General features: G+C 40.2%; 1 protein-coding gene and 1 non-coding gene across 2 annotated transcripts in view; one reads left to right on the forward strand and one right to left on the reverse strand.

Annotated features, from left to right (window-relative positions):
• Pkhd1 (PKHD1 ciliary IPT domain containing fibrocystin/polyductin) overlaps nt 1-23,264 on the reverse strand; it is a 474,396-nt gene that overhangs the window by 252,994 nt on the left and 198,138 nt on the right. The window contains 5 exon segments of the mRNA XM_051152952.1: nt 2,859-2,993; nt 5,115-5,220; nt 9,128-9,240; nt 21,302-21,432; nt 22,157-22,210. Coding sequence (XP_051008909.1) covers nt 2,859-2,993; nt 5,115-5,220; nt 9,128-9,240; nt 21,302-21,432; nt 22,157-22,210 — 539 coding nt within the window.
• Nucleotides 10,346-10,477, forward strand: LOC127196057 (small nucleolar RNA SNORA17). The gene has a single exon (XR_007831453.1). It is a non-coding gene; the product is annotated as a small nucleolar RNA SNORA17 (small nucleolar RNA).

The raw sequence follows: 23,264 nt of genomic DNA on the forward strand, positions 1-23,264 counted from the left end.
AGTGAATAGCACTTGATCACGAGCCAGGAGACTGGCAAGCCCTCCCTCCCTCCCTCTAACACTCAGCACGAATCCAGAGCTAAAGTCACTGGACATCTCCATTTTGTTCTATCTGTTAATCCAGTCTGAACAACCTAGATATACCACTGAGAGGTTTTCTTATCTGAGTACATAGCCATTACCTAGAATTCTCTAGAACAAACTTGTTCAGGAGTTTTTATTTGTAAGCTCCTGGCCTGCATGTTTTAAGAGTCTCAGAGGCCATCAGTTAGACTATAATTCTAGTAAATAACCTCAGGGGTGTGATTATTTTTTATTGTCTCATGGTAAGTATCCTTCGGTCATAATTTACATCTTAATTTCTGTCACTCTTCCACTAATTATGATGTCTAGTTAACATCAATTAAGAGACTAAAACATTGATTCGCCAGGACAGTTACTCGGCTTGATGGGCATCTTGCATTAGTATGTATTCTAAGGTCATCACTGGACACAGGGTCCACTGGCCTTGCAGCACGGCCTCTGGAAACATTGCAGGCCAGAGAGGCAAGTCAGCTCTCAACCACCAGGACTCTCAGGGAAAAGAACAAACTGCATGAAAAGGGATAGTTCCAAGGAGAGTTAACGAAAAAGTTGAGAGCTACATAAAGGAAAAATGCAACTTAAGAAAATAATTTAAATACTTTTAAACCTTAATTTATGATCTATCTGTGAAATAACCACTGAGGTAAGTACAAGAGTTAATTACCATATGAATTTTTTTTCTAGATACATTCAGGAACAAGGCAAAGTGAACATTCTCCCTATAGATCCCCAGAATCAGGCAAGCCTTCTTCTAGCTACAAAATTGTTTAAAGTGTTGTGATTGGCTGGCATTGTTGTCAGTTTGACAGGGTCCACAATCACCTAAAAATTATAGCTCTGGGCCTGTCTAATAGGGGTTAGTTAGATCGGGCTGCCTGAGCTGGTAAAACCCCACCCTGAATGGGAGATAGAATCCAGGACTTTGGGGAAAAAATGAGAAAGCAAGCTGAACACTGACTATGGATGCCATGTGATCAACTGTCTCGTGTTTCTGCTTCAGTGACTTTCCATCATGGTAACCATACTTTCCGAATGCTAGCCAAAATAGACTTATATGAGCATTTGCCCCAGCCACAAGAAAAGTAAGAGATATAAATGTCATTGCCAATGTTCATGTGGCTCTTTCAGAAATAAGGACACAAGAAATTACTGAAGTCTGGAGCCTAAGAGTCAGGTGTGCTTGAGAACTTCCTTCAGGGAAAATGGTCCTGCTAACCTGAGAAGTATCTTTAGACTATATTCGGATGGGTCATGCCTTGAGTATGAAGTGTCCATCATAGGCTTGCTTTCTGATACTTGTTCTATAGTGAGTGGCAGCACTTTCAAAGGCTACAGAACCTTGAGGAGGTGGAGACTAGCTTAGCAGAAGTAGAACGCTGAATGTTATATGCAACCCCTGGTTCCTATCACATGTTCTACCTCCTTATCTGCTGTGATATGAGGAGCATCTATCATCATTTCCAGCCACCATTCCTTCCCTACCATGTAGGACTGGACTCCATGAAACTGTGAGCCAAAATAAGTGTTTCCTCCCTAAGTTGTTTGTGCACATATTTTGGTATGGCAATGCAAAAAGAACTCACAGGGTTCCTTGGAGTGTGAAATGAGGGAGAAGCCATCTATAATCTTTTTTATAATACAGAAACCCAGATTTATTAAAGGGTTATGTCATTCCATCTGAAATCTTATCACACACATTCCTTTTTCTCAGCCACCAAAAGTGGAGACACTCTTTCCCTGGAAGCCCGCTGGACAAGCAGCCAGGGAATGAGGTGGGCTGGCTTTACTCCTCTTCCTGCCTCCTGTTTCCAGTTCTAGGTCTTACCCACAGGCCTGGGGCAGACCACCTGCTGAAGGTCATTGTCCTCCTCTTCTTCCATTTCCTGGGGAATCCACAGATCCTCAAGGTAGACCTAGCTTTCCTCCCTCTTGTGGACTCTTTCAAACTCACCCCTAGCCCATCCTTATTCCTTTCTGTCAGCTCCCAATACCAGAAACACACTCTATCTTTGACCCACCCACCCCTTGGAAGGACTCAGAAGCACTCCCTACCAGGCAACCCACACCCACCACACTCTCCTAAGTTTCAGAGACATAAACAGAAAGCTCACCAGGCAAACTCGTATCATATAATAACAAACCTGAATAGCCTGATCCATCTGTTTAGGGGTGACATGCTAGATGAGGTAATGATGCAGAAATTTGATGAAGAATCATAGAACACCATAGCAGAGGGACAGTACAGCTTTGTGCTATTCACAGTCTCAGAGAAACTTAAACTAGAAAATGAAACTAATTCATCAGGGTGGAAGATTATTTGTTTGCTTTTGGTTTTGACATACAGTTTCATTTTCTACACCAACCTTGCCTTCAACTTGTGTCAAATCTTCTGCCTCCAAATTGCTGGGCTTAGAGGTCTGAGCTATGACATTCAAATTCTTGCATTTAATATTGAAATACAAACATAAAAATCTACATTTAAATTAAGTAAATATTCTTCAGACTATTACTAACTTATGATGTACATGGACTCAATACTGAAACTCTATATATTTGAAGTATATTATTAGTGCTATCACTATTGCAAACAAAGTGCTCCCCTATTAAAAAGTTGACGTATTTATTAATATTATGACTATTGCAAATAAAATTCTCCCCCTTTTACCATGATTTACTACTAATTTCTATTATAATTATGTACTAGATCATCAGAGAGACCAGTATACATGATTCTGTACTGAGATAACCCAAAGACACCTCAGTAAGGCACCTACCTTGTGGGTGAAACGACCAAGTAAAAAGCTGTCAGTAACCAAAGTATTTGCATCACTTTCCAAAATGTCAATTCCACAATCTCTGCATGCATAAATTTGGAAGTTTTTCAGGTGTAGATTGCTACTTCTAAAAATCTATAAAATAACAGCCTAAATTATGCCAAAGGTCTAACGATTGGTTTTTCTCACAGACATCCTAAGTCCTCTTTAAATATTGATTAAGTATAAATAAGTAAATAAGCACACTGACATATTTAAGCAGGTTTTATCTATCAATATCAGTAAAGACAACTCAAAGTAGATAACAAATCCCTTTGGAAATTACATTTCTCCTCTAACAGGCAATGCATTAAAAAGTCTATGGGAGCTGTACACATATTTAAAACAATCTTACATTCCCCAAACGTGCAAAATTAATTCATAAAAGTATAGCAGTCAAAAACTTGAGTGTTTAACATTTTAATACAGCATTAGCAGAGCTAGTCAGAAGATTGCAAATAGAAAATCCATAATTCAGCGTGTCTACAGGTTTCTTGTGTGTGGATTTAACATGTGCATACATATTTATGAATACCTGCGCTAGTACCTCTACAGAGAGATGAAGGAGTAACACAGGTCAGTAGGCTGAGAAAGCATCCCACTCCTCTGGAATGTTCTTACGATTCACCTCACTCTTGTAGTAACAAGATAATCTTGGGCAAGGTGATCTTAACTTTCCCTAGGCCTGAGGTTTGCCTTCTTTAAAATAAGAACCAGCAGATGACTTAATGGCCATTCCTTGCTCATTAAATTATATCATATTTGTATTCATACTTGAATTGAAAGTGTCCTAATAAGGCCTAGGTATCCTTGACATATAATGTTATTATGCTTTCATGTGTCATTCAGGTTTTGTGTATGGATTTTCTAATATGTCTGCATGCAAACATTTTATAAAGTAACAGTTTTCTCAAGGCAAGCCTATTGGTGCAAAACCAGTAAGACCTGAACTGACTTGACACCAACTACTACCTAATTACAGGAACCCACAAATAACTCATTTGAAAATATATTCAAAAATAATAACTCCAAGCCTTTACATAGCAAATCTCAGATTTGAAGTTCCACATTAGCAAAGTATACCTATTGAGATGTGAGCACAGCGTTCATAGTGTGTTCTTATCTTTATTATAAAAGAAATACTACTTTTATGAAACTTGATGGAAATAAAGTTTCTAAACTATTATTCACCATTGAAATTGATTAGACCTTTAGTTCAAATCAATAGTTATCTATTGGACTTGAAAAGTATTCCTCCATGCACAAAACTTTAAAAAAATCAATTAAACAAAATATTAAACACAATTAGAAACATCCTTGCTAGCTATCCTAATCACATATTTTAGGCTTTCTTCATCCAAAATTGTCTTGCCTCCATTGGGAACTTGAATAAATGTTTGACTCTTACTGTGATTTTGGTTTTGTTCTAGTCGCTAAATGCACTACTAACATATTTCCTTATCTATGCATTCTAGGCTGCAGATTTCAGCATTGCAGAGATGGAATGCATGCAAGTTTTTCTTTGTAGTATTTTAGACTCTGGTAATTTTAGTTGTTCCTAATTAACAGTAAGCAAGCAAAGTTCCATTTTAAAGAGTCACTGTGGTGATAATAACTAAATGAGTAAACGTGAATCTATAATTCTTTTGAGGAAAAAAATAGAAAATCATGTGCACTGATTAAATAACAGCCAGAACTGCAACTGTTTTCCATTGAGAAGCCATCTTTTTCTTAAGAATGGAACATTCTTTATCCAGAGCATTATACTACTAAACACATAGTTGTGTATGTGTACACTGAAGTTGGTTGTGTTCCTAATCAAGTGTGTGACATTACCAAGTCCTTTACTTTCTGATTCTTCAGAAGTAGGAACTGGAAGGGATGTGTAGATGAGCTTCTATAGTCAACATCTCCTTACTGTGTATGTCCCTAAAACCCCTGTTCTCTGCTAGCACTGTAGGAAGAACCCATGAAAAGAAGGAACTCTGATATGGATTTGTTCATTCAATGCCTCACATACACACAGACACAGACACAGACACACACTGTGATGCCCTTGACACTAGTTGCGATAACATTACAGTGTTCTTTTTCTCATAAAACTGTTACCCTTTAGAAAGAGTAATGTGTTAACCTAGCTCTAGAAAATAAAGACATATTTGTTATGTCATATGTGTCATACACGTGCTAAATACAAAAGCAAACAAAAAACCATACCTGGGCACCACCTGAACTTCCCCAAACCATGAAGTTTTGGAACACAGTGAGACCAGTGCCATTATTCCAAACTGGTTGAAATTTAGGGTATATAAGGAGACCGTACCTAGAAAGCAAAGCAATGAATGAAAATAAATTAATCAACATTTCCCCCATTGGAACTAAAAGGGGTTTAACACGTTTTTCTCAAAACCGACATATAAACATGGAACATCTTCACAGATGTATGTGTGATACTTCAATGTACAACTATATTGTGTAGTGTTCAAATTATATAGCATTATTATCTGTAATTAACATCCTGTACAGAACTCCAGAATTTACTACTGTCTAACTGTAACTTAGGCTGACCGACTTTGCTCACTACCCTCACTTCCAGCATTTGGCAGCTTTAATTTTCAGCTTATTTATGGCCAGAATATTCAGTCCTACATGTAATGGAGATCATATGGTACTTGTCTATGTCTGACTTATTTCACTTAATATAATTCCAGTCCCATCCATGGTATTTTATATTTTTAAGGCTGAATCATATTAATGTGTGTGTGTGTGTGTGTGTGTGTGTGTGTGTGTGTGTGTGTGTGTGTGTGTGTGAGAGAGAGAGAGAGAGAGAGAGAGAGAGAGAGAGAGAGACTTTCTTTACCCATTCATTGGGTGATAGTCACAAATCGATTCCATTTCTTCACTATTGTTAAGAGTGCTACAATATATGCGAGAGTGCACCTATCTCTTCAATCGATTTCACTTTCTCTGGGTGTATATCGGTAATGGAATTACTGGATCAAATGGCACTTGTATTTCTAATTTCCTTAGGGGATCTTCTTGTTTTGTATAATGATTATGTAACACCCACCACTAGTAATTTGTAAGGTTTTTTTTTAATCCCATTCCATGCCAATACTATGATTCCTCCATCTGAATATGTCCATTCTAACGGGTGTAAAATTAAAGTGGTTTCTGGTTTTAATTTGGATTTCTCTGATGATTAGCGGTCTTAAGTACTTTCAATACACTCACTGGTCAGTTCCACATCATTTTTTAAAAATGTCATTTTAGGTGTATTTTCCAGTTTAAAGTTGGATTATTCAGAAGAAGATTGATTGTATTAAGTTGTTTGAATGTCCCTTATAGCCTGTAGATTTATACCTTGTCAGACACAAAAATAATGAATTTTGGGAGAACGGACAAATAAGTCCTGAAACCATCCTCTGTGATGGACACTGCTCATCTCCCATCCTTTTCCATCTGTACCCTGGGCCATGCTCCTGTATTTAACCATAAACACGTAGTCATGTTCCCTGGTATTCCATCAGCCCTTCTAAATACACTCCTTTTAGTAGAGTCAACCCCAGCAGTTCTTTTTTTTTTTTTTTTTTTTTTTTTTGTTATTTTATTTTTTTTACTTTTTTATTAATTTATTCATATTACATCTCGATTGTTAGCCCTCCCCCTGTTTCCCCCCATTCTTCCCTCCCTCCCGCTTCCCCCCTTCTTCCCTCCCCTATGTCTGTGATTGAGGGAGACCTCCTCCCCCTATATATGCTCTTGGAATATCAAGTCTCTTCTTGGTAACTAGCTATCCTTCCGCTGAGTGCCGCCAGGCCTCCCCATCCAGGGGATGTGGTCAGAAAAGGGGCACCAGAGTTCGTGTGAGAGTCAGTTCTCACTCTCCACTCAACGGTGGAGAATATCATGTTCGTCGGCTAGGTCTTGGTAGGGGTTCAAAGCTTACTGCCTATATTCTCCTTGGCTGGTGCCTTAGTTTGAGGAAGACCCCAGGACCCAGATCTGCTGTCATAAAGTTCTTCTTGTAGGTTTCCAGGACCCTGTGGGTCCTACTATTTCCCCATTCTTCCATGCTACCCTCGCCTAAAGTTTCAATAGGATGTCCTCTCCTCTGACCCACTTTCTTGGTAAGTAAAGTTTTTCATGGTACGTATCCCTTGGACTAGTGTTTTGATATAAGTGAGTATATACCGTTTGTTTCTTTTTGCTTCTGGGTGAACTCACTCATTATGATAATTTCTAGACCAATCCATTTGTCCACAAATTTCGGGAATTCCTTGTTTTTAATAGCTGGGTAGTATTCCATAGTGTAAATGTACCACAGTTTCTTAGTCCATTCTTCTACTGAGGGACACTTAGGCTGTTTCCATGTCCTGGCTATTATGTATAAAGCAGCTATGAACATGGTTGAGCATATGTCCCTGTTGTGTGGTAGGGCATTTTCTGGGTATATTCCAAGGAGTGGAATAGCTGGATGTTGAGGAAGTCCTATTCCCATTTTTCTGAGAAAGTGCCAGATAGCTTTCCAAAGTGGCTGTACTAGTTTGCATTCCCACCAGCAATGAAGGAGTGTTCCTCTCTCTCCACATCCTCGCCAACATGTGGTGTCATTTGAGTTTTTGATCGTAGCCATTCTGATGGGTGTAAGATGGAATCTCAGTGTCGTTTTGATTTGCATTTCTCTGATGACTAACGAGGACAAGCATTTCTTTAAGTAACCCAAGCAGTTCTAATTGCATCTCTTTTTTACTCCTATCCTTACATGGTCTATTGCTATCTTGCTCTTGTCTGAATGCTTTCTTCTCTCGCATTCTAAAAGCAGCCAGGACAGCTGGATGCTGCCATCACCACATGTATACCCATCTCCCTCTCAGCCAGTACTTTTTGTGCAGTAGTTCACTATCCTTCCACCATGACTGTTCCCCAGGGTCTCAGTATACATTTCTATACATAGCATACCTTTCTATATCATCAGTACCTCAGCTACCAGTTACTTGCTTCCTGCAGTTTCTAGGTACCTCGCCTAAAGCATCTCTAATCTTCACACCAAGTCTTCAGTGCAGATTTGGTACCACTTTACAAATAAGAACTCCACTTTTGTTTTTTAAGTAATAAAAAAAGAGGAACTTAGTACTTGCATGTTAGGATTTGCATCAGCACCCAACTGACCCTGGAACCAACAGTCTTGACCTTAATTCTTAAATTCCCTATGTCACCCTGTTTCCTCAAGTATTTTCTCTTAGCCTCTGATGCACTTACTCTCTGTTAGAGGACTTGAGTGAAATCTTATCTCTCTCTGACAGGCAAGACACAAGCAAAGAGTTCCTCCTCCAAGACTGATCTCTCCACTCACCTCCTGATCCATATCCACTGGCCTCCCTAGGGCTCAGCATTGCGAGCTGCTATCAGCCCCTTGGAAATTCAATTTGTATTTCCACTGAATTTTCTTGAGCTACAGAAGGTATAGTCTGTTCTGCTGGCTTCTAAAGTAACTCTTTTCTCCTCTACCTCCCATGAAAAAAATTGTGATCAACGTGTTAACATCTGTTCTTTGTCCCAACAAGTAGACAAAGAAGCATCGTTGGTGTCCATCAATAAAGGAATGAGTGGAGAAAATGTCACATATACTTACAATGAAATATAATTTAGCCTTGAAAATGATAACCCCCTGCTTCTTGTGGTAATGTTGATAAATTCATAAGATATTGTACTGAGTGATATTAACCAGAACCAGGAAAAAAACCTACTTATATCAGAAATCTAATGGAGCTAAGTCTCAGGAGCAGAGAAAAAACTGGTGGTTGTAAGGGGTCTGGAGGGCAACTGGGCCAAATAAATACAAAAGAATAGAATTTCAGACATGAATAGGTCTTAGAAATACCCTGTAGAGCATAATACCTATAATTAATAATATTCCATTGGATACCTAATTGGTGCACATGTTTTTATGATAATAGTATATTAATAAACAGACTATCAGAAAAAATTTTGAGGTGATGAGTGTTGGTGCAAATTATAGAGTTGGATTCATAGATATATGCTTATCTCCAAGATTATCAAATATATATATAAAGCAATTTCATGTTGAGAGCTCTTCAATAACATGGCTATAAAACAACACATTGTAGCATTGCCAGATCTTAGATAAATTCTTAGAATCATGCACCCTTTGTACATAAAAACAAAAATTGCTAAATCACAAGCAGTACACTTAAAATGCTTTTTACCTTGTACAAGAATGAGCAGTGTTCCAAGTGAATGAGAGGAGCGGAGCTTGTGAGGTTTGGCGGGTCACAAGGTGAAAAACATAGCCATAGCCAGCTGAACATACTCGGTTACCCTAAAGAAATTAAGAGATGTGAAGAATAGTTATTTCATACATGCTAAGGCTTCTGCTGGAAAAAAAAAAAAAAAGAATTTTTGGTGCTTTCTTATTTGGTTCACTTCAGGTATGGTGTACTCAGTTGTCTCAGATCTCATCACAGGATGAACCCCTACCCCCACTTGCCAACCCCCAGACATCTTGACTACATTATAAATCAGTAACTAGCATCCCACTTTAAATCTTTCTTGAAGCTTCCATGGATAGAAGATATCCTGGTTAGTTTTATGTCAACAAATTAGAGCCATTTGGAAGAGAGACTCTCAACTGAGAAAATGACCCCATAAGGTCTGTCTATAGACAAGTCAGGAGGGCGTTTTCTTCATTAATGATTGATGTGGGTGGGCCCAGTTTACAGGTGGTACCACCCCCCCCCAGAAGGTGGCTCTAAATGGCTTAAGAAAGCAAGATAAACAAGCTATGAGGAACACATCAGTAAGCATCCTTCTCCCATGGCCTCTGCTTCAGTTGCTGCCTCCAGGTTCCTACGCTGCTTATGCTCCTGGCTGGAGTTTACTTAGTGGTGAGCTATTCCCTCGATATGTAAGATGAAATGAACTCTTCTGTCCCCAAGGTCCTTTTGGCCACAGTGTTTTATCATAGCACTAGAACTCCTAACTAAGACAGAAGGTTGCCTGTGACACCTAATATGAAGTTAAAGTCACTTGGGAAGTCATTATTGTTACATACGAGGAGACACAGTGGTTTTCCAATGCAGATAGCTAAGGTTGCAGTGTTCTCCTTTGCTCATCCTTAGTTCTGAGACATGCTGGCTGAGTTCAGTTACAAGCTAAACCTCTTCAATACGCTTTTGTTCTGTTCAGATTACTAAATTACTTCAATGTTTCTTTATAGGGTACGCTATCTAAATAATTTAATATTTTCATGTGTTTTTATAAAATCTAGCTCTTCCATGAATCACTATTCCAATTGAATTAGAAATTCAATTCAGATCAAACAGAATTATGATGAAGTTATCTTTTTAAAAATTCTATGAAGTATTTACAAGATTTTCATTGCTGTGTAATACACACTAAGACAGAGTTAAAAATAATGATTTCCTCCTGCACATAGGGGTGTTGCAGGTGTGGCTGCTACATCACACGTGCAGTAGCAGGTGGGATAGAGGAGAGAGGCTATGTCTACACTCAGTGTTCTAATCTATGAACACTTGAGTGGTCACGGGCCTAAAATTCCCTGAAGAAAACAAGCCTGAGAAGAAGCCGGCCTACGACGAGTACCACACAGGACCACACTGTCCCAGACAGGCTCTCAGGAGAGAAGGCAGCAGGATACTAAAAGAACCTAAGACAGACAACCCTTGCGTGATGCCACTCAGGCAGGCCTGTGGAAGAGCGAGCTAAGACAACCACCAGACCGGTATCATGGGGCCCCAAACTGGGAGCTAGCCAGTCTGGCACAATGCAGGCCTTGGTGGCCAGACCATGCCTTAGACACCCCTGCCCAAGTGCCACAATGCTAGCACTACTAAGAGCACTCCTGAGACGACCTCAGACACTCAGAGCCCACAGCTAAGAGGAGCAAGTAAGTGGTGGAGAAATGGAAGAGAAAGAGAAACAGAAGGACGTGGGCACAGCGAAGAGAGGCAGAACTGGGGACTGGAGGGCAGTGAGGAACAGCCTGATGTGAGCAGCCAGTGATGTTACCTGGGACCACTTGACCTGTGCTGCCACCAGGGGCCACATCTGGGTCATGGCCCAGCTGGAGTCTGTTACCACCAAAGGCCAGGTCTGGGTGGCCACCTCGGGACATTTTGATGTCTGAGGGCTGTGCTGAACTGGTCCCATCCCTCACCTGGGCCTGTGTGAGAACTGCCACTGAGGGCATGAGAGCAGGAGAGCTGTCCTGGCACCTCACCTGCTGCAGCACTCAGAAGAGTGGTCCCTGTAAGTCACCTGGGAAGTACAGTAAAGCTTGCCCTAGATGTGATGGTTACAGGTAAACTGGTCCCAAGGGTATGAGTGAGCAGAGGAGAACTGGCCCTACCTCTTGTCTGTTGGGTGATGGCAACAAAAACAGAGATGTGTTTCTCCCCTCCTTTGTCCCTTGACATCTATGGTAGGTGGGAGAGTTGGTCCCAGGGTCATGAGGGAGAACTAGCCATATCCCTCACCCACTGCAACACTCAGGAGAGCCGGACCTGCACCTCACCTGGGCAGCAGAACAGAGAGGCCCATGGTATCCGGGGTTGACTATGAGCTGGCCCCAAGGGTGCAAGAGGAGGAAAGCCAGAAGACTAACCAGCTCAGATACCTCTCTAGCCCAGGTCCACAGTTTTAACTGAACCACTCTACATCTACCCCATTGATGAATTGCTCGAGCGCATGGAGGGGCCAGTCCTATATCTCCAAAACTACAGGATCTCCATGACATAGGGCAACAACAAGTTGTCTGAGAGGAGTCCCGGTGAGGTTTCAGTATTGATAGAGTAGCAGAAGCCAGAGGTGTCGTGCCAGACCAATGAGTCATAGCAATGAACATTTGTAAGAAAAGAAATGTGAATAGAGGGGTATATGGTGGGATACACTGTGACAGGCAATAACTTCCACAGTGAGCATTTTTTTCTCTGGGGAGATTGCAAGGGTGGATGGTGGGTACAAGGGGAAGAGAAGATGAATGAGATCAGGATGCATGATGTGAAATTCACAAACAAAATCGATAAAAAGATTATTTTTTAAGAATTACTTTGGCACCATACTGAGCATAATTAAAATCTGTGTATTAACTTTAACAAAATGCATTTTAAATAGCTATATTCCAGATTCATATTTAAATAAATATTTAAAGAACTTGGTTCTAAATGAAAAAAAATAATGATTTCCTGAAAGGTCTGATTTGATCCTGTGTGTGTGTGTGTGTGTGTGTGTGTGTGTATGTGTGTGTGTGTCTGTGTGTCTGTGTTTTTATGTATGTATCTATGTAGGTATCTATATATCTACCCATGTATTTGACTTCATCTACCAAATATTGGGAAAATTTTATTTACTACCAACAACTGAAGATGAGAAAACAATATAAAAATTCAGTATTCGGCTGTGGAGGTTTGAGTACAAATGGCCTCCCTCAGCTCGTGTATTTTAAATGTTTGGTTCCCAGTGGGTAGGCAGTTCAGGAAGGACTTGGAGGTTTCAAAAATCCCATGTCAGACGTGGTTTTGCTCTTTCTGTCTCTCCTCTACTGATCAGCATGTGATCCCTAGGCTACTGCTCCAGTACCATGTCTGCCCGTCGGCTGCCATGGTTCCTACTACAATGATTGTTAACTAACACTCTGAAACTGTAATGAAAGCCCAGTTAAATGCTTTCTCTTATGAGCTGTCTTGGTCATGGTGTCTCTCCGCAGCAATAGAACAGTAACCAAGATAGTATCCCTGTGAGACCTAACTCCTGTGGGATAAATTGAGTGACCAGTTAGAGAAGGGAAAAACCCTATCTTCTTGGCCCATAGATTATCTTGCCACAGTACACTAACATGAATCAGTAAATCATTAATGATAAATTATTATTCATCGTTGGAATCTGAATTTGCAAGCAACTCTTAATTGTAGGAAGCAAAATAAATGCAATATGGGTTGTTCAGTGAGTGCTTCTGTCTGCCCTTTCCTAAATTGTACCTAAATCTTCTCTCGGTGGGTACAGTATCACATCTCAGAGAGGCCACTCCCCTTTCTCCATCATCTGGAAGACAGAACTAAATAAAAACTGGGCTCTGTCAAGCTGCATTACTGAGGTGTCACTATTAATAAGAAGAATGAGAGAGTAGTGTGTTTAATTCTGCTTGATCAAGGAATACTTCAAGCATACAGGTAATGTATATACTTGCTTTTCTAGTCTGAGAGCCTTAGGCCAAGATGGCCGTATCTACCTGAGAAATCTAAGAAACAGGCTTCTCAGCTTGCCACTAGAAGAAAGATGCAAAGGCTTCCCTATAATCCATCCCCAGTCCTCTGGGGAGGCAGGGAGCACATTGATAGGGGATAACTAGTGCAAGAATAAACAGAATGTCCTCGCTGGAAGTAATTCAGCCTTGGTACACACTGTGAGGACTGGGGAATTCATCCTAAATTGTCACTGATACCTGCTTGGAAAGGGAAAACCAATTTCCTCCAATGGAGTAACAGTGGGTATGTCAACCACTCAAGGGCAGGCCTCATGTCAGGAGTGCTTGATCAACATATAATGGATTCCACCATTTTGTGTGTGTGTGTTTATTAGATCACAGTTTGGAGAGGTTTTGGAGGGTAATTTTTTTTCTTAGTTTGGGGGTGGGGTTGTTGTTCTATTGGGTTTTTATTTATTTTTTGAGAAGCAAAAATCGGGTGGGTATAGAGGGGCAAAAGATACCAAAGAGCTTAGGAGAATGGGAGAATATTACCAAAATAATTTTAAATTTAAAAAGTTGTTTCAAATGGTAAAAATACTTTTTAGATAGGCAAAAGATAAGTATTTCTCCAAAGATTGGCAAATAGCCAATAGACCTATGAAAAGATATTCAAGGTCATTAGGAATCAAGAGAAGGCAAAGCCAAGTCCACAGCGTCTGAGATAAGAGACAAAATGACAATAGCAACTCGTAAAGAAACATTTAATTGGGGCTGGCTTACAGTTCAGAGGTTTAGATCATTATCATCATGGCGGGAGCATGGCAGCACATAGGCAGACATGGTGCTGGAGAGTAGCTGAGAGTTCTACACCCAGATTGGAAGCCATCAAGAAGAGAGTGAGCCACCAGGCCTTGCTTGAACATAATAGACTTCAAAGCCATGCCTACTCCAACAAAGCCATACCTCCTAATAGTGCCAGCCCTTGTGGGTTATGGGGTCCACTTTCATTCAAACCACTATACATGGTGAAATAATCTATGGATTTAGTGGGATAGTTACAACCAAGAAGTGCTGGTTGATGATAGGCAAGTAGGAACTTTCACATACTGTGGTTAGGAACACCAGATAGAACCACCACTCTATCATAGTCTGGCACAGTTTGCACATTTTCACATGTATGAAGTGTTCCACAAAGGACAATCATTAAGCAGATTAGTGGTTGTCTAGGGATGAGAAGCCATGGAAAGGAAAATGGCAGAGTGACTATTAATGAGTATGTGGTTTATGGGGGACGATCCTGATTTCTTTGCTGTGACAATGGCTTCACAATTCTATGACTGCAACCAAAGTGGTTTTGCTGCATTCTTTATTTGAATGTATTATTGTGGAATAATTTATATCTTTTTAAACACTTTAATTCTGAGATTTCAGAGCCCTCTTCCTCCTTGTGGTACTCGAGCCATTTCATGCTCAAGCCACTGGTAGCTGTTCTCTATCTTCCTCAGGCTGAGTAAACTTGCTTCATCGTGTAGCTTCAGTCACTCTGCAGCAACATTTTTGTTGACTTTACTTATGAAGTTAAAAGATAATTTGAGGCCTTATAAACCCTTGTACCTGGCTGACACACTGACAGCTGACATGTAGCAGCATTTTCTGCAGAAGGTAAAATGTAAAGGTCCTGTGCTTTGCATGTGCCTCATGGTCCACAAAGCACACACACAAAGCAAAGCAGGTGGGGGAAATGTGATCTAAGCTTTCACAACAATGGAAGTGAAGGAATTCTCCAACCTCAAAGTCCTTCAGTCAGCACCAGACTTTCCCTGAATTTCAAAGGTTGACCTGTAGGATCTGGTCAGGAAGTTAGGCCATGCTGACACAATCATTGTGCTGTTTGCTTAACTTTATCTTGGTATTTATTGTGGGCCCCATAGGCTCTTTAGCCTGGATGCTTGTAAACAGTCTTTCCCTAGTTTTACTCAGTTACAGAATGTTTTCTTCCCAAGTAGACCAGTTGGCCTTTTCTTTACTAAGTCTCATTGTTTGGCATTGCAAATTGTTCTTCTGCTTCCTGAGGTCATTTACAATTCTAGTCACATTTCTTTTACCGCACAGCACTCAGGAAATGACACTTATGAATATCTGGATATTGTAGTGTATGGTGTTGAATTACTACTCAGGAGGCCACAGGATTTCAGGAACATGTATTCTTCTCCAAGACATCAGTTATCTTAAGAGGTCACAGTCTAGAGAATCTAGACCAAGGATAATTTTGTCTCCTTGGAAACATGTGGAATTATCTAGAAACAGTTTTTAATCACAGTTCACAAGGCAGAGGAAAGTGCCATTGGTATTCAAAAAAAAACTGCTACACAGAAGAAACCTGTGTTATCTAAGCCAAGTACACAGATGAGGAAGCCTACTCGTTAGCCTACTATTATCAAAGTAATTTATATACACTTGTCTATATTGATGGAATTCCATAATTTTATATTAAATGTGAAAGTGCAACTAATTATACTGAGGAATGTCTTAGCAGTCTTCACATGGAAGGTATTTATGTCTTTACAAAATAATCAAATCTGGCATTAAGCATTCTCAATAGAATATTGCATAGCTGTTTCAGTCCTGTGCTAAAAAAAAATTAAAAAAAATAGATTATACACTAAGAATTCTCAGCCTCAGAAAGAATCATGATGTCTCAGAAGGTGAATATAAGTGCTCCATATATTTATCCAAAACAAGGACACACCACAGCACTTTAGCCCAATCATGACTACAAAAGGAAACCTTCCTCAGTAAATACTATGTGAATGTTTAACTTTCAGATCATCTAGTGACTGCCTTTACTGCAGGTAAGACCACACAAACCCTATAACACAAACCCATGATCCACAAGTACCTAAGAACTGGGGGTCAAAGAACAAAACTCTAGGGAGGCAGAGATGATGTGATTGGAAGAGTTCTTCCATGCTACCATGAGGAGAGAGTTCAGATGCCCAGCACCCATGTAAAAAGTCTTAAGCAGCCTGTCATGCTGTCTGCATTCTTAGAGCTGAAGATGAAGTCAAGAGGCTCATTGGGGGTTGTTGGCCAAGTCTCAACAAAACAGGTGGGCTCCAAAATCAGTGAGATGCCCTATATCAATAAATAACACGGAGGGCCAGAAATATAGCTCATCATGTAAAGCTGACCTGAGTTTCATCCCTGGAGCATACGTGGTAGAAGGAGAGAACTGACTCTCACAAGTTGTCTTCTGAGTTATAACATATGCATGTGCACACATGCATGTGTGTGCACATGTGCATGCATGCACACACACACACACACACACTCTCACAAATACAATCTAATGTTTAAAACAAATTAGTTGGATATATACTGAAGAAGACACCTGGCATCAAGATTTAGCTTATATGCATGCACACACACACACACACACACACACACACACACACACACACACACATATGCACACAAGCACACATGCAACGCAAGCACATTCAAGTGCACTCATCAGTATTATACTAAATAATGAGAATCGAAAGCATTTTTCATCTAAAATTAGGAATGATACAAGGTGTCAATATCTCCATTTATTTCAATATAGTACACACAAACACACACACACACACACACACACACACAATGATAGCTCTTAATCACCCACCTTCTCTGCAAGCACACTATTAATGGGAATGCATACCAGAGGCTGACAGTGGCACTGTCAGTTTAACAGATACATCAGTTTTATTAGCAATGTATGCCAGCTCATTGCCAAGACTTTATGAGAACGAAAAGTGCTCCAAACGTTCAGAAAGACATTCGGAGGCCACATTCTTCTTCATCACCATTGCCAGCACCAGTGCTCAGAAAGCATGCATTCTCAACAGATGAGCATTTGTTGAATCACCTGCCTTAGTGCCATTATAGTATCTATGGGCATGTGAGTAATCACAGACAAACAGTGGTGTCCAAGTGCATTTATAGTTGGAAGGGATGGTTGCATCTTCGGTCCGGTGCTAACTAATAAGACTCACTTTTCTTATAAGAGAAGTGCATCCGCAGCCAGCTCACATTACTGCCCGGCCCTTTCTCTCAACTCCAATTGGTTACTCTACAAAGGATCCATGAAAAAAAAAAAAGCCACATACTTATATGAGCAGCCGGAGGCTCGCAGGGCAGGGTTTAAGGCAAGGAGGGGATTTTGTGTGGAAATCAATTCTTTGCGGAAGTCAATGTGTTATGGACGTTCAAGCAAGAGAAATTCCAGAGAGAAATTAACTGCCCACATAAGCCAGCTCCTTGAGGGGGTGCATCTGTAGTGACTAGAAGAAAAGGGGTGGAGGGAGGGGGACTTAACCCTTCAGGCAGCTCTTAAATATGCATTACCTATTGAGTGCAGAGAGCCAGAGAACTGAGATTGGGTCCTTTAAAACAGAATCCCTCACAAAACTGACTAATGAACCAGAACAGATACCCTCCAATCAAACGGATGACACCAACAGGCTCCCTTTCCCATGGACACTTTCAGTGTGCTCATAGGAAGTCCCCAACACCTATGTAAATATGGGATGCTCTGAAGCACTGAGAGTGAACTGTCTCCTGTTGCCTGAGTGCAAACTCTCCAGCAGGAGTGTACGGGAAGAGTGGGTTCGTGTATATAATGTCAGATAAAGGAAAATGAAGACAGATGACTGATGCCAGAGCTGTTGACAGAAGACCGACGTAGCACAGGCTGCAGAAGCTAGAGCAATGCATGGAGAGACTGCCACCAATGTTTTCTGAGAAAACAAGTCAATGGTGTACAAAGGAGTGTACAAGGGTAGCCGTGCCCCTGTAGACTCCAGCAGGATACTACAGAAGTTCTTGCTGGCGAAGGCACAGTGTGTACTTTCATTTTCAGAGGAATGGGATTATATTTGATTTGACGGCTGCCTGAGCAGGAAAGACAGCAGACCAATTGCAAATATGAAAGCCAAAAAGAACCTGGGAAATGCCTTTGGAATATTCGGAGTTGAAGGTGAGTGAGCTCTGAAGATGTCCACCCGGAGGTGAAGATGAATTCTGGGCACTGTAGCTAAGAATTTGGTTCAAGATTCAGGCTTAGAACAAGTCAGAAATAACACAAAATCGTGAACTATTCAAACTTAAAGATATCTTCCTCAACCATTAGGTCCAGGATTTCAAAAGAAGGCTCACACATAGAGGGAGTGTGTGTGCTTTCTAAGTTGAATGCCCACACTGGAAGATTATACTACCTTCTTCAAGTCTGTCCAAATGGGAGTTTTGCTCAATTAATATTATTACACCAAAGTAATGTTCCCATTTTTATCTCACTCAATGACATGAGATGTTATTAGAGGAAGCTGGGTGAAAGGAAAAGAATACTCTAGGACTTCTTGTGAGTTTGGAGGTATTTCCAGATTAAACGTTGAGAGGCTTGGGAGATGGCTCAGTGAATGAAGTGTTTTTTGTACAAGCAGGAGGGCCTGAGGTCAGATTCCTGGCACCCGCACAAAGCACAGCAGTGCATATCTGCCATTCTGGCCTGGACAGTCGGAAAGAGACAAACAGATACCACTCCTGAGCCAGTCACACAGCAGGGCATAAAACCCACCCACCATGCCACCATTCCTCACAGGCAAAGACCCACTCTCTCCTACACAGAAGAACTTTCTATTGCACCTCTTTTGGTACCATATAATATACATACATGCATATCCATATGACTGTTGAACCATTTCATATCTTTGAAATAAAAGCATATTTCTAGAATTTATTCTCCAAAGTACTTGTGTATCATCCACAAATGTGTGTGTGTGTGTGTGTGTGTGTGTGTGTGTGTGTGTGTGTGTCCATTTTTTTTTCAATATCCCTACAGGGAAAAACCAAATATACAGAAATGGAAGGCATCTAAGAGGGAAACAACTATCTGGCCTCAGCTCCATTTTTCTGTTGCCCACTATGTGTGCTTTCTAGTCTGAATGCCCCTACTAGATTAGACTACCTTCTATAAGTTTAAGTGAGGGTTTGTTTGTTTGTTTGTTTATTTGTTTGTATGCTCACTTGAAACTATTACATCAATGTAATGTACCCATATTGATGTCATTCCATGACCTCCATGTTAATGGAGGAACCTTGCACCTAGGTTCTTCCGATACATACAATCTAGTCTACACCATCTCTACTTTCCAGATGGGACCTCTGGGCCACCGCATGTAAGACAAGTCAAGTTCTCTCCTGGCCACGAAATATACCACCTACCCAGGGAGACAAGGTTGTTCTAGCCTCACAAAGAATGAGCTGAGAAACTTCGATTGCTTTTGTCTAGGTGCATCGATGCACATGAGACTATATTACCTAAGAAAGTCTGGAAAAACGAAACTCTCTAGTCCCCAGAGCTGGTTTCCTAGCTAAGCAACAAGCCCTGCTGTGGCCAAAAGTTCAAAGCAAGTTGTCTAGGGTTTGGTTTCTGACGATGCATGAAATTCTGTCTCCTTTGTTACTGGCCTATTAGCCACCCCTATTAGGCACCTAAAATGGTGTGTAAGTGCCGTGCTTCGGGAAAGACACAGTTAAGAGTGTAAGGCGTGTTGAGCAGAGAACCACAACTTTTATTAGGGATTATTCAACTGAAGGTAATTAAGAGCAGCTTTTCCTGTGTGCTCCTCAGAAACTGGGCGTAAATGTCATGACACTTGTAGCAGTGAGAGGATCTGTGGGGCTGTGCATCTGCAGATGCTCAGAGCAGCATCCTGGGAAGGGGAGGCCCTTAATCCCTGCTGGAGGTAGATCAAGGGATACAATAACTAACCAGAGAAATAAAAATGCCCTTCTGTGATTGTAGCACAAGGCCTCACTCATAAATCTTTTGTTAACAATAAATAGAAAAAAAAATTATGTCACTGAGTGTCTAAAATTTCAGTACATTAAGCTGCACTAAATAATGGAATAAAAGTTAAGGTCATGCCATGTTCATAGCAGTCTTATTCATAATAGCCAGAACATGGAAACAGCCTAAGTGTCCCTCACTTGAAGAATGGATAAAGAAACTGTGGTACATTTACACTATGGAATACTACTCAGCTATTAAAAACAAGGAATTCCTGAAATTTATGTACAAATGGATGGAACAAGAAATGATCATAATGAGTGAGTTAACCCAGAAGCAGAAAGAGTCACATGGTATATACTCACTTATATCTGGACACTAGCCCAAGGGGCATGTCCCATGAAAGTCTTCACTTACCAAAAAAGTGGGACAGAGAGGAGGATATCCTATTGGGACTTTAAGTGAGAGAAGCATGGGAGAATGGGGAAATAGAAGAGTCCAGAGGGTCCTAGAAACCTACAAGAAGAACATTATCATGGGCAGATCTGGGCCCAGGGGTCCTGCTCAAACTATGGCACCAACCAAGGACAATACGTGCAGTAAACTTCGAACCCCTACCCAGATCTAGCCAATGGACAGGACATTCTCCACAGTTGAGTGGAGAGTGGGGTCTGACTTTCACACAAACTCTGGTGCCCTATATTTGACCATGTCCCCTTGATGGGAAGGCCTGGTGGCACTCAGAGGAAGGATAGCAAGCTACCAAGAAGAGACTTGATACCCTATGAGCATTTACAAGGGGAGGAAATCCCCCTCAGTCACAGTCATAGGAGAGGGGAGTAGGGGGAAAGCGGGAGGGAGGGAGGACTGAGCGGATACAATTGAGATGTAGTATGAATAAATTATATAGATATAGATATAGATATAGATATTAAGGTCGTGTTTCTGAAACCTAATGTCTTTTAGGCTTCCTTATTTAATGTAAAACCCTCTTTTGGTTAAAAAAAAAATATGAGCAGATTAACATGATAAGCTGCAGGCGATTTAACAGGTAATTTGTATCAGAACCAAGAGATACAAAACAAGATACTAGAGTTTTTGTTACCAGAAAGTTATCAATATATAACTCACTAAACTCTCTATAAAAGTCATACTAAAAAAAATTTTATAAGAAATATGTGGATAATTGTTAAGTTGCCTACCTAACCAAAATCATAAACAAATTTGCTACAAATCAAGTGAACAATTAAAATCAAATATCTGATACTACCGGAAACTGTTGGAAGGGATTTTTTTTTTTTTTTTTTTTTTTTTTTTTTTTTTTTTGTGCACCAAAACTCTTACCTCTATCACATTGGTGGGGCTAAAAGTGTAGATGCCAGCTGGTGCCAACATTTCAGGACCGGACAGTCCCTCAGCCCCGGAAACACTGATGATCACATTGTTTCTTATTATAATTCCCTGTTCCCACCAATCTAATTTGAAAAAAAAAAAGAAATATTTAATACAGGAGATTCACAAACAGTTAAAATTTATATAGCTCAATATTTTTTGACTCTGTTAAAGTAGACTATACTTCATATCATGTATATCACATAAATTATATCACATATTATTAAGATAGTGCACTGGCTAAAAAAATAAAAGACCAACACTCAGTTCGCAGAACTCACACTGGGTAATTCACAGCCTCGTGTGATTCCAGTGTTAGGGTTACTCTGACTCCTTCTTCTGAACACCGCAGGGACCTTCCCTCGTGTGTGTGAACCCACGCACGGATGCACGTGTATTCATGCAACTAAAAACAAAGCCCAAAAGTTTTGTATCTTTGATGAGGGTTGAGAGATGTTCTTATCTGTGGGTACAGCAATAAGGCCTCAGGAGTCATTTTAATACCATGTCCATGTAGCACAGTAATGGTATTGGGTTTGGTGGGGAAAGAAGAAAAATATAAAAGTCTTCTGAAAGCTCAGTGGGAAGGAATGGGAAGGTTAAGAACAGGAATTGTGACCTGAATATGTTTGAAATTACATTGTGAGAAATTCTCAAAGAATTGGTAAAATATTTATATTTGTATATTTTGAAAAACTAGTTTGCTCAATTATTAGCATGAATTAACAGCATGTCATGATATCTGCCTATAAATTATTATAATCATAGATGAACTATGATGAATTCAAAATAAATTCACATACTTACCATTTTTTCTTCCAGTAATAGTCTCACTAGTGCTAAACCTGTCCATGTAGGACCCTGGGAACAGGAAATTATATTACTTTTGCATATTTTATATCACTCAGGAAAGCAAAAGAAAAGAAAGATACTATTTCTTGCTTGGATATTTTTATTTTATTTTTATCTATGAGGCAGAGGAAAAGATACATATTGTATGGACTGTAAGTCTTAGCATCTTGTGTATCTGAAGTTTGCTTTTCAGAAAAACAATCATGGGAACAGACCTTCTATTTTAATGTTTAGATAGAGTCTAAGTGATATCTTCATAGTCCAAAGCAGACAGATCACCCTAGTTAAGTTCAGAGAAACACACACACACACACACACACAGAGAGAGAGAGAGAGAGAGAGAGAGAGAGAGAGAGAGAGGGAGAGAGAGGAGAGAGAGAGAGAGAGAGAGAGAGAGAGAGAGAGAGAGGGAGGGAGAGAGAGAGATGTGAAAAAGAGACTTGGAGGGTATGAAAAGCGGGAGAAGTACAATATGGTAGTAGGAACAAAGAGGTTGCATTAAATGCATGCATAGAATTGTCAGAGAATAAATTTAATGAAAAATGCAGTAATTAGTTAAAATGAGAAGCCACACTGCTTGAGTCCAGCCCAGCCTGGTTTTCAAATTGTGTGGACCACATTTTCTAAGAGAGCAGACATGCTCTGAAGAAGCAGCCTGGACAGGATGAGGCCAGGGAATATCCCAACCATATGGCTCAAAAAGATATTATTCAAATAAGTAGGATCAATAGTGTACGGACAGTGCTGCAGAATCGCTTCTTGCGAGGTCTTATTTTATCTGAGATCCCCATATCATTTAATGGATCTGGTTTTTGTTCTGTTTGTTTGTTTGTTTGTTTGTTTGTTTGTTTTTAGGCATGACTGAGAACTTTATAGTCAATTAAATATTTTAATTCCTTCAAGTACAATACAAAGGCTGTTAAAAGCCAATAATCCACAATAACCCAGGCTGAATTCCTCCTACAGGTTTTAAAATTGCCTATTCCATATCATTTTCTGCTAAGATTATATTGTTAGGATGTCCTCTTAAATCTCTGCCTTCGGTCACAGCCACACTTTTATA

Source organism: Acomys russatus, chromosome 11, assembly GCF_903995435.1.
Source record: "Acomys russatus chromosome 11, mAcoRus1.1, whole genome shotgun sequence".
NCBI classification, from domain to species: Eukaryota; Metazoa; Chordata; class Mammalia; order Rodentia; family Muridae; genus Acomys; species Acomys russatus.